This window comes from Diorhabda sublineata, chromosome 4 (genome assembly GCF_026230105.1).
Source record: "Diorhabda sublineata isolate icDioSubl1.1 chromosome 4, icDioSubl1.1, whole genome shotgun sequence".
In the NCBI taxonomy this organism is placed as follows: domain Eukaryota; kingdom Metazoa; phylum Arthropoda; class Insecta; order Coleoptera; family Chrysomelidae; genus Diorhabda; species Diorhabda sublineata.
The window spans coordinates 19,004,822-19,018,123 of record NC_079477.1 but is presented as its reverse complement, the minus strand read 5'-3'; the positions used below and the strand labels follow the sequence as shown (position 1 = coordinate 19,018,123).

The window sequence follows — 13,302 nt, the reverse complement described above, 5'->3', positions numbered from 1 at the left end:
ATGGTAAACGGTAAACGACTGTATAAATACTTTCCATTTCTAGAAATAATTTAAATAAATAATACATTACTTTCCATTCTGTAGAATATAATATAGAATTTAACTTATAGTTTATATTGTATTGTTAGTTTTATGTTTTTGTTCAAAATCAGTTTTAAAAATTCGAGTCAAAAAACGAAAAAAGAATTTGATTCACAATAATGGGTTAAGAAATTAGGAAAAGCGTAAAAGACCCATTGGAATGTTACAATATTACCACAATTGTCCGCGTTTATGGTATACAGTTTTTAGAAACATAGTTCCTTATACAGAGTAATTTTGTCTGAAAAGAGTACTTATTATTATACATTTTTCTCATGTAGTTTTATCATTTTCTCACAAATCTCCATACATCTGTCAGTCATATTCGAAAACTTCAGGCAAGAGGCGTGATCGACCTTGTTAACCTACACTCTCGACAGGAGATTAAACTACGTGAATTCTTTCACAGGAAATCGGAAGCTTCAGCCCTACATCTGACTATATCCAGCGCGGATAAGGATTGCTCACCTCTCAACTCCCATCGCCAGAATCTGACTTGAAGATAGTATTAGACACCGAGAAGCTGTAGCAATGATCCCGAAAGGTACTACACGGTAGACATTATCACGACCTCAACCAGCCGCATGTTGTCAAAGAAGGTTTACTATTGGAAATCTGTTTCCAGAGACCGAAGGTTTCACGATAGCTAATCAGTATCAAGTTATTAACACGAATAACTACAAGAACAATATTACTAAGGAAACGAACACTCAATTTGACAAATGAGGGAAGTGTCAAAAAGACCATATATCTACTTGTAGTATGTTGGCTAATAATGACTATCTACATCGGCATAATCAAGTGTGCAACAACATCCACCAGAAACTGGACAACAATTTGAGTCTTCTCAATACTTATACACGGTATTACAATTACTAGCCGTAGAAGGTGCTCGTAAATGACAATTTTAGACTCTACTACGATAGATCTATTATCACCGATAGACAGCTGACAAATAACTGACCTCATACCATGGTGGTTGATAGAAGATTCAATTTAGTCCTCTTGTCGATGTAGTTATACTAAATACTTTTAACGTTCTCAACAAACACCAGGAGAAACTCCAAATAATCGATTCTCTCAATTGAGATTGAATAGATGTGGTACAGCAAAAATGTGGAAATAGCACCATTTATTAAGTCACCAACCAACGTCGTGCCTAACTGGTATTACCAAAAAAGACCTTCGCCGACATCCAGAAGGCTGTAATATTGAATACTTGCCACACAGTGCCCTAAATTAATATGTTTATTATGTGAACCGCGCATAATCCTTTTGATACTTTCTATCCAGGATAGGAGCTGAGTAGTGCATAAGTCTTTCGCATAATAAAGGACATTATCTCCTAATTAGGAGATATTATATTTGAGTAGTGAGGAGTGGCATTGTAACATTTGATTTGTTGTTTGTTACTTTCGAATATTTCATTAATGCAATATCTCAAGAATTGCAGCAATTATATATTGAAACACTTTATTTTCAATTGCCCTGAAAACGCATTTCTGAAAACATATTTAGTTTGCAACAAATACTTATTTCGACCTAACTTAAATAGATAGCGTCTCTATACTATACTAAGCTCCAAAGATCTGACCAAGCGGCATAGAAAAACTATTTACTGTGGATAGATCTGACTTTGACGTTTTGACAAATCTTATCTAATTTTGATGATTTTTATAAATACCAATAAAACATCGGTATTATAGATTATATAAGAGAACTATTTGTATGCAACCATTAATACACGTTATGATAGTCTATTTTTTAACAGTGGCGGCGTGAATAAAATTGTTCTGTTACAAAATATAAATAGGTCGTAAAAAAATAAGCAGTAGTTACAGTTAATGGTTGAGAAATAATAATTTATTGACTGCAAATACGTTCAATTTACAATCAATTCCTGTGGTTCCGTGGTTTTTTTAAAGTAATGATTGAACAATTTTATTTCGAACTTCGAAGCATATGTTAGGGTATTTTTGATATTAGACACGTTTATAGAACAATGTTTGTAAGAAATCCATCTCTATATAACAAAAGGCACTAATTTTATCTAAAAGTAGAGCTACTTCCATTTTCGAACATTGTTCAAGTCAGCAGCTTTCAATACTTCCTAATTATAAAGATGAATATTAACTCCTATTCAAAGTTCTAACTCTCAAACGCAATTATTCTACAAGCTTTGGACTAAAACGTGATTAATTAGCTGATTGTTTAATTATTAGGATAAAGCATGAAACTCCAAATTTTAAATAAGATTCAGAGTCATGATTTATCTCGTCAATTGTGATCAAAGGAAACAGGGTATTCTATTTCTCTTAAAATCCGTACAGAATTTTTTTTTTATATTTTATATCTCATAATCTCCGATTTTTCTATATATATTGTTTTAGATCTAGTTTGTCAGCTTTGGATTCGTTACTTAAGATAAGAATAAAGAGAAAAAATATTTTTGAATAATTTAGCAAAGATAAAATAAATATTATTAAGTAATGTAATCCAAACATATCCAACTTGTCGTTAAATTTTTAAAAATTGGAGCAGGCTGCAAATTTTATACAAGATGTCCAAAAACAGTATCACATATTGATTACTTCAATATGACAAAAACTACTAGGAATCAAGTATTTTCTATATCTTTGATGAGTACCAATAGGGAAAATTATTATCGATGTTGTCAATGTTATTGAAATGATGACTATTATGCTTCTGGCATTCTTATAAATTGAAATGAGATTGGTGGTATCATCTGACTCGTAACCTGGGTTTTTGCTGCCATTTCTCACTATTCTTTTGTTTCAAATGCATTAGGTTCCTCTATTCTCATAAACCTTACTTTTGAGAATACGTCATACAATGATCAAGCGATCTAAGGTAGAGGCTAGTTGATTTTACCTTTACGTGAAATGATTTTATTAGGGAACTATTGATTGAAAACTACAATTGCTTAATTCACTCCCGTCTTGCTAGAAATATGTTCCGGAGTTGAAATTTTGAAAGTCCCGCAACTCAGGGTACAAAAAAATTCATAGCAAACTGCAATAACAGTCGGTCTATCTTCATGAAAAAAAAGATCGATTATAAATATATATATATATATATATATATATATATATATATATATATATATATATATATATATATATATATAAATTTCTTTAATTTCTTATTTCTTCGAGATTTGATATGTTTATGTTTCTAGATGTTCTTGATTTTAGGTCTGTTCTGTTTCAAAATTAGTTTTTATTAATAATTTTTAAAAGATAGAAATAAATTGACGTTTCGACTTAACTTCAGTCTTTTTCAAAATATGATATTGACACTGATAATTTGCGTATTTATAATAATCGATAGATCACCTTCATCATGAATAACAAAATAAGAATAAAATCAAAATAGAACTTTATTCTAATAAGAAAAATTAATTAGTCCTTGGTCCTTAGTCCCTTCACCTCAAATATGTAGCAGTACTTAATCAATTAAATTATTTGTAGTTTTATAGTTTTATTAGAATTTACAAATTAAAATTATAAATTTTACTTAAATTATTTAGGTCTTTTTTAACATTTATAGCTTTTTCGTTTTTGTGAACCATTTCTACAAATTCTCTTTTCCGATTCCGTTTAAAGAATTTTCGAATCTTTATAATTGAGTTTATGTTTTTTATATTTTATGGTTGGTTAATGCAGTTCTATTTTTTTTATCGTCTTGATGTCCTCTTAGTCTGTTTTATAAATACTGAGATGTCTGCCCTATGTAGGCAGCGTTACAATTAGTACAAGGCACTTGATATATGATAATACTTCTTTTGTATTTTGGTCTTTTGAATTTTAGTTTAGTGAATTATTTGGATAATATATTATGTTCTTTATGACTTATACTAATATCACATTTATTGGAATAATTCGAAAGTTGTTGGGAAAGTCCTTGTATATATGGTAAAGAAAAACGTTTTATGTTTTAATATTCCGTTTCTGTTTTGATTCTTAATTGTTTATCCTTTCCTTGAATATGTTGTTTATCATTTTTTCCCGATAATTATTTTCTTTCAATGCAGTTTTTGCATGGTTCGCATAAGAATGAAAATGCTATAAATAATAATAAAGACCTAAATAATTTAAGTAAAATTTATACCTCTATTTTGTAAATTCTACTAAAACTACAAATAATTTAATTGATTACTGCTACATACTTGAGATGTAAGAACTAAAGGAAAATTTATTTTACTTATTAGAACAAATTTCTATTTTGATTTTATTGTTATTTTGATATTCATGATGTAGGTGATCTATTAATTAATATAAATACGCAAATTGTTCTAGAAAAGTATATTTATTTATATCGCAAGAATGGAAAAAAGTATATTGAAATCGAGTAACAATCGACAATCTTACGGATAAGGTTAGATTTTCAGAGATCCGATATAAAACCGGCGAGATGTTGGTAAAGATACGATGTAGTCTCATCAATTTATAAACCTAACAAACCTAACAAAATATAATAATCCAGAAAACTATATATATATATATATATATATATATATATATATATATATATATATATATATATATATATATGTTCTTGATTTCATGTCTCTTCTGTTTTAAAATTACATTATATTTATGTATATAGAACATTAGTTGTCATTCTTAAAATTTCAGTCGGATAACGAACTTCTATTTAATGGAAAGGAAAAGCAAAAGAGCATTGAATACAATAGAGCAAAATTAGAAATTTCAGATGCAAATGACTACAGAAGATTCTTAGAAGAGACTCGAGAGATTGTTAGTTTATTTTATACTCGAAAATAATGATAAAAAATTAGATGGAGAAAAGTGAAGGGTAACTTTAGAAAAAATTTCACGTGATTTTCACTTTAATCGATAAAATCCCGGTCTGGCAGATAGAGCTCACATTTTTATATTTTTCTCTTGATTTCATTTTTATATGACAGTTGTCAAATTTAGAGCTTATTGTATCCAAAAGTTTCTTGTTAGAATTCTTTGAAGTTTATAATTTCTGAACAATTCTCAATAATTTAAAAGTAGAACCTATTTTTACCAAAAAATATCGTTAAGGCTTGAACAAAAGTACTATTACAACTTTTCTCTAGGAAAATCAACAATCACTGATTGGTATGCGGAGTTTGAATGTGCTTGATCAAGGATCTAATTTCAGTTCTTATAGTTTATATTCCAAGAAACTTCATTCAATGTTTATTATTAAAACCATACTATAATTCAACCGTTCATTAGCAAGATACAAACAATACCTAGTATCATGAAAGGATGCTATTATCATGATATCTGACTAATGTAAAGGTAATTAGATAATTAAGCAGGTGAAAGAGTGATCCTTCCTACACTTATCCAGTTTTTAAACATATATTTTGATTCAGTTTATCATGTTATAAAACTTTTTATTTCAAATGAAGTATTGATCAATTTTTTTCTTGTAAGTAGAATGCTTTTTCACTAATATCAAATACGCGGAAAGTAAATAAAATTGAAAAAACGAGTCACAAAAAATTTATTATCTATATCGGAAAGTTTAACTAAAATTCTACCTTTCTACATGGTAAAAAAATAAAAAAAAATCGTCACTTGTCAAAGCGGTGAAATTACTATATCATTTCAATTCTTATGTCAATTGTAATCTCAACGACTCAGTGATGTACTCCTTTGTCATCTTTAAAGTGTTAGATTGCTAAGCAGTCTTGGAAATGAGCAAAAATCACTAGGTTCAAAATAGAACGAACAAAAGAAAAACCTCCATTTTGAATGAACTAATGTGTTGTAGCGTAAAGTTTGGAAGTACCACTCAGTGTTTAATACGATACTATTGTCAAAAAAAATCAATCACAAAAGTATATCTTGATATCCAAAAGAAAGACAGTTGTCTTCCTTGGTCACAAGATTAGCAAGAATTTTCGTATTTTTGAGGAGAGATCATGTATGCTCACTCTATGGACTATAGTGTTGTCTTGTATGTGCACCTCCACGTCTCATCACCAGTAACAATTCAATTCGGTAATGAATCATTGTGAATGTTGTCTGAACTATCTTCATTTGCTCATCTTTAAGTTAATCTATAAGTATTTACCCAGGTAGCGGGTAGATACTCAATTATAATCCCGATAATTGGCAGATCTACTTCAGGGATGTATTTGCCCATGCAAGCCTTGGTTTATATCTCAAGACCATACGAAGGAAACCATTGTCCCATTCCAAAATACCTACCCAAACCTATAAACTTTCCCCAAACATAACATCCTACTATCTTCCAACCCGTCTAGCTAACGTGGAAGATAAATGGCTATATTACCCTTCGAAATGACGAGTAAGAAAACAATTGAATTGGGTCCCCAGGTGGGTAATAAATCCCACACCTTTAACAAGGTCAGCCTCGCGGAATCTGGGGGAGGCAAACGCTCGCTGAAACCTAGAACATACTAACACTAAATATTGCTACCTTCAACACCAGATCTCTACTGTCCGATGAAAGACTTACCGAACCAGAAACAGAACTGGAAAATATCAAATGGGACGTGATCGGTGTAAGTGAAGTCAGAAGAAAAGGTGAAAGCCTGGAAACTCTTAAGTCGGGACATATATTTTACCACATGGGAGAAGAACAAGATTCAGTAGGAGGAGTAGACTTTCTAATAAACAAAAAATGGTCCAGAAACATTCTATCAATAAAAGCGATATCCACGAGAGTAATCTATACCTTCTTAAATAAATTAAATAAAATATATTTCTTAAAAATAGTGCAGGTACATGCGCCAAAACCATCTCACAATGACGAAGAAGTGAATATTTTTTACGAACACTTAACCACGGCTATAGTTGACAGTCCTTCCCAAATCACCATAATATGTGGCGACCTAAATGCAAAAATTGGAATGAAGCTAAATCCAGCAGGGTAGTCCAGGGAGAAGAGGAGAGACACTGCTGAACTTCCTCCTTGAGAAAAATCTGTACCAGATGAACAGTTTCTTTTATAAGAACTTACACAGAGGATGGACTTGGAGAAGTCCAGACGAACAGAAGTCCAGTAGAACAAAAAATTAAATCGACTACTTTCTTACAGATAAAAAAAACATATTATCAAACGTAACAGTGATAAATAGGTACGGAATAGCCAGTGACCACAGAATACTCAGAGCTACCATCAAAATAGATACGCGACTAGAAAGATATAGAATGGTGAAGAAACAAACAAGACCCTGGACATGACCAGAAGAACATTTGAAAATTCCATTAATAAAATCATAAAAGATATTCTAACGAGAAACGGTATAAACAGCTTAAACGACCAAATTGTAGACACCATCAATCAGGCAAAAAAACGAATGATGTCCAAGGGACGAAAAAGACCAAAAAATTAGCAAAGAAACCAAAACAAAGATGGGGGAGAGAAGATTGTTAAAGAGTAACAAGAACACAAACCAACAACAAATTATTGAAAAAAATAGGAAAATATCAAAAATGATCAGAAGGGACATGAGGAAATATAAAAACGAGAAAATTACAGAAACTATCTAAAAGAACAAAAGCATGAGAGTTATAAGAAGAAAAATCACAAACGGTAAAAAATAAATAATTAAGCTTAAAGATGCAAGCGGAAACCTAGTTACAAACAGAGAAGAATTATTACGCTTAGTAGAAGAGTTTTATAAGATACTATATAAAAGTGAAGCCAACCAAGAACCCAGGACCATCAGAAAAGTACAAAATGTAGGATCAGAGGATATTCCGGATATATCTCTGGACGAAATATACTATGCCTTAAGTAATATGAAAAATAATAGAGCTCCGGGGAAGTTGGAATAGTTACAGAGGCTTTAAAAATGGGTGGACCTATACTAATAAGGAAGATACAAGAGCTTTTCAATCTCTACCTGAATAACCAAAATATCCCCACTAAGTGGAATAACTCCTTCACAATTTTACTTTATAAAAAAGGAGATAGAACAAACCTCGAAAACTATAGACCGGTTAGTCTTTTAAACCACCTCTATAAACTATACACACGTATCTTATCAACGAGACTAGAGAGGAAATTTGAACTTTATCAGCCAAGAGAACAGGCAGGGTTTCGTTCAGGATATGGAACAAACGACCATCTGCTTCTTTAAAAATATTAATTGAAAAATCTATATAATATAACAGACCCCTAATCCTTATCTTTGTCGACTACTATAAAGCATTCGATACCGTTGAGCTGCCAGCTATTTTGAAATCATTAGAAGAATGTCGAGTGGATCACAGATATTCAAGTATTATATCAAATATATATAATAACGCGACAACAACGGTCAATCTACACTCCCCCACTGAAAAAATTTAGATTGAATGAAGCGTTAGGCAAGGTGATACTATGTCACCGAAACTATTTGTTACTGTTATGGAACATGCTTTAAAACACTACAGTGGGAAGAACGGCACTAGGATGGACTTCGTTTGATAAATTGCGAGATGTGTTCGAAGGAGATGTGCCAATCGGCCTTAAGAAAAAATCCTTTAACCAATGCGTCCTCCCAGTCCTGACTTATGGCGCAGAGACCCTGACATTAACTAGAAGATCAATACTTAAATTGCAAATTACACAGCGTAAAATGGAAAGGTCTATGCTCGGTATCACTATGAGGGATGAGATAAGGAATGACGAATTGCGCAGACGATCTGGAGTTAAAGATATCATAGACCAAATACTGAGACAAAAATGGCGGTGGGCAGGACATGTTGCAAGAATACAAGATTACGGATGGACAAAAATATTTCTAGATTGGAGACCGAGTACAGACAGACGAAATCCAGGAAGACCCCCTACGAGATGGATTGACGATATTAAAAGAATACGGACAAATTGGGTAGCAACCGCTCAGAGAAGCAGAGAAAACTGGAAGCATTTGGTGGAGGCCAGCAGTGGACGAGATAAGTCAGAATGATGATGATGATGATAAGTCTTTTTGGCATCTATTTTGTACGAAATTTTTGACCAATTTTCAACAATCTTTTAAACTCATTTAGCGGCCAGTTCGTCAGCCACAATACTCGTGCGTTTACTGTCTTTTCTTCGTGACCGTTAGATTAAAATGATTGCTGCACCATTTCCAATGAAATGCACACAACTAGCAGGATTTTTAGTTGCAGTATATAATTTAATTTAAACATAAAAATAAATCATCGTCGTGGAAACGTTTCCTTTGTGATAAATGCCCCACATGTAAAAACAAATGCATGGTTAGCGACACCAGATGGAATTTGTCAAATAGAGAATGGAATACTTACGTCTGTTAATAGATTAAGATTGGAGCTGGAACGTCTCATTTCAACCTTTTTTGGATCATCTTCTGGAAGCGACTGCAAAATTGTTTTATGGACGCCTTGTACTGGAACATCTAATTGCGTTTTAATTTTGGTCCTCGGTTTGTTTTTCTCATACAACGTTTCCACATTTTGACTTACTTTCGCGACAGTTTGACCATCTTGTTGTACTGAAAAAATACGGAATCTAATTTTAAACTTCATTATAAGTGAAATGATTATTGATAATCAAGTTTCACGGAATTTTCTATATCGATATTAGAACTATCTTTATAAAATATTACATATAAAATTGAGCTAATTTCAAAGCTGAAAATTATTTTAATTCAAGTAAAACTCAATTTCTATGAGTCTCATGATTTTCCGTATTTGGAATACATAATTTAGGTAAAGTTAATTGCGGAAAGTATTCATGAGAATTTGGAATGAATTATTTTGTAATTCAGATTTATGTAAAACTTATAATTCGTCATTAAAAAATGTTATGGAAAGTCGTCACTTAATCTTTTGCAGGTAGCGCTTACTTCTAGGGCTCGAAAGTCCGTACGCGGACTATTACCAATAATAAACTCATGAAGTAAAAATAGATTCTAAATAGAACAAATAGTAAAGAAAACGGACCAAGTCTCTTCTAATTTGTTGGTTTATAATATTTGTCTTCAAGTAATTTTGTCTCAGTAATCCGAAGATAACCTTCAATAAGTTGAAATACCAAAGTCTGTAAAAACTTCCCTCTTCAAATATTCCAGGTGGATTTGTTTGTTGCATTGACAACAAAAGTGTTAATGCAACCAAGGTTGGGCAACGAATAAAAAATTATCATTGGATCATTGGGTATCTGCGATAATTTCTTGAAACATCATATGCCGCGCACAGTTTATCAACACACTCAACTCCTCCTTTGGTCTCGTTGTAAGCTATAATTATTTCTGGTTTGTTTGTCTTTGCTTCGATATTGACATCGTAATGAATACCTGATTCTATAAAAAATTCCTGCCTTTCTTTGGTATACATGATACTAACGTACCACTTTGTTGAAAATCAAGCATACTAGACTGTGCAGATCGATTTGCTGATCGAGAAAATTCAAGTGGTAAATCTTTTTTGTGTTTTCTTATTGTATCTAGAAGTAATGTTTCTTCCAGAGCCATCGTTCACAAAGTCTGGTAACGACGTCTTTTGGTGAAAGACTTGCTGAGAAAGGGCCATGGGCTCCTTGCGAACATTATATGGCCAACAATATATTGGCGAAAACTACATCTTCTGTGAAGCGCTTCGCCTATGGTTACGTATTCAAAAAAAAATATGCAATTCTGCAGTTACGGACGAAATAATCAAAACTTCCCTTCTGAGGCCAGCTTATCATATTGTTTGCATGCGCTCTTAACTCGTAGTCAAATCGTCACGCCTTACACGTTGCCATAAAATATGAAATATTTGTTAAAGACCAATCCATATTTTAATTTCAAGTAATTTCGTGGTTTTGGTTTCTCTTTCTCTGTGATAATTTTCCTGTTTCGCTTGCATGTGTTAATTGGTGAATGTGACAATAATATTTAGAAGAGTATCTAGAAAAAATGAGCTCAAATATCTAATCCTTTTGTTAAATTTTTTACTGGCGGATTCACATCGGGAAAATATTTAATAAGATTTTCTTTCCATGTTATTCAACGTTTTATATTGAGACCAAATAATGCCGTATTTGCCAATGAATTTCATTATTGTCCTCTGATTTCGAAATGTTTTGCTCGATGTCACAAACAATTTCTGGGATTTCTACATTATCTTCTACCTCATCCGAAAAAACATCATCAAATTCAGATCCCTCTTCCAATAAACTTTGCTGCTTCTCTCACGAAGCCATCTTAAAAAAAATAAATCAATTATTTGGAAAAAAAGAATAAATTGTTTACGTTTAAATGAACGGGCACGAAATACCGAAATAAAGTTAAAAAATGCTCAAAGCTAATATTTATAAGAATAAAAACAATAACATGAAAGTTCGCATGCGGCTTATCAGTATGTAATCACAACACACACAAAACAAATGCGACAATTGTGACGAATGTCTGTACTAAGTAATTAATATGTTATTTCAAGAAATTACTGCTGAGTGCAGCCGCAGATGCAAACGCACGCGAAAACTGCGAATAGTTCATATGAAATTTCATTAATAAGGAAAATGGCACCAAAGAATTATAAATCAGAAAAAATAATTTTTGAAAGTAAAATTAACAATACTTTTGGTGATCTACTTAAACTTATTATTCAGTGTACTCGTATTTTGCATTTTATGCATATTTTCAAATGTATTTATGTCATATAAGCATTGATTTAATCTCTAAACGTTTCAAAAAGAAAACTTATATAACAGCACTACAAAATCTAGGTGGTTATTACGCCCATACAATGTTTTATTTTTATACACATACATTCCCACAGCTAATACAGGGTGCGGCAGCATAACTTCCTTTTTTCAAAAGTTAATAAAACTTATTGTATGAATCAGAAAATTTTTATTCGTTTTTTATAATACAGGCACATACATAAAGTTTTGTTTTACTGAGTTTTGAAGATCAAATCAGTTAGGTGACGTCCCCCATTCTCCATACACTGAGTAAACCGATTTCTGGCGTTTGTCATGACTCTTGCCAGCATAGCAGGCGTTATGTTGGCAATTTCTTCCTGGATGTTCGTCTTCAAATCTTGTAGGGTCCTTGGACGGTTCACATACACACGGGATTTCAAAAAACCCCATAGGAAATAATCACAAGGGGTCAAATCGGGAGAGCGGGCTGGCCACTCCAAATCGCCCCTAATTGAGATAAGGCGCTCTGGGAAGTGTTCCCTCAAAACAGCCATCGATGTTCTTGAAGTGTGTGCCGTTGCTCCGTCTTGTTGGAACCAAGTGTCCCCTAAGTCCAACTCATCTAGCCGTGGGAAAAAAAATTCCTGTAACATGTTTACATACCGGTGCGAATTCACTGTCACTGTGACTTCATTTTCCTCAAAGAACCAGGGACCAATAATTCCACGTGAGTAAATTGCACACCACACTGTGACTTTAGGTGAATGCAAAGGCCGTTGATGCAATTGTCGAGGATTGGTATCAGCCCAGTAGCGCATGTTTTGTTTGTTTACGGATCCACACAAATGAAAATGGGCTTCATCACTAAAAAAAACAATAGCGTCCTCAGGAACGACTTCCAGAAAAACCTCACACGCGTTCCTCCGAGAATTGAAGTCACGTTCAGAAAGTTCCTGCACAATTGCCATCTTGTATGGATGAAAATGAAGATCATCATGAAGTATTCTCCTCACAGAACGATCGAAAAGTCCAAGGGCAGACGCATGTTTGCGCGCAGAACGCCGTGGTGATCGCAACACTGAAGTTCTAACTAACTCAATGTTCTCCGGTGATCTAATGGGCCGAGGGACTCCAGTTCTTCGTCTTGTCACACTTGCAGTTTGTCTGAACGTAGTGACCCACGTAACAATTGATTTCCGGTCCGGGACAGGGGCCAAGGGGGCTAAATTAAAGCGATTCCGAAAGGCGCGCTGGGTTGCGATCACAGAACATCCGCTCGAAAAGTAAACCTCAACGGCAAACGCACGCTCCTCACTGTTCCAACGCATGATGGCGACTGAACTGTGCCGGGACAAAACTTTATAGTCCCCCCTCTCGAACGAGACCACTAGCACTCCGTTACGACATCTACCGACTAAATGGCGAACTTTTTAAAAAAGGAAGTTATGCTGCCGCACCCTGTATAACATCATCAGGGCGGTTGTTTTCCAGTTGTTAACAATCGGTAATTTGAGATCGAGTTCTTGATTCAGATCGCTTTATTTTAAAATTAAAACTCGACGTCAATTTTAATAATAAAAGAAT

General features: G+C 33.2%; 1 protein-coding gene across 3 annotated transcripts in view; it reads right to left on the bottom strand.

The window, feature by feature from the left end:
• LOC130442531 (uncharacterized) overlaps nucleotides 1-13,302 on the bottom strand; it is a 163,732-nt gene that overhangs the window by 21,710 nt on the left and 128,720 nt on the right. For all 3 annotated transcript variants that reach the window (XM_056776696.1, XM_056776697.1, XM_056776698.1), the window contains exon 6: nucleotides 9,375-9,580. In XM_056776696.1, coding sequence (XP_056632674.1) covers nucleotides 9,375-9,580 — 206 coding nt within the window. The remainder of the gene's footprint in view (nucleotides 1-9,374; nucleotides 9,581-13,302) is intronic.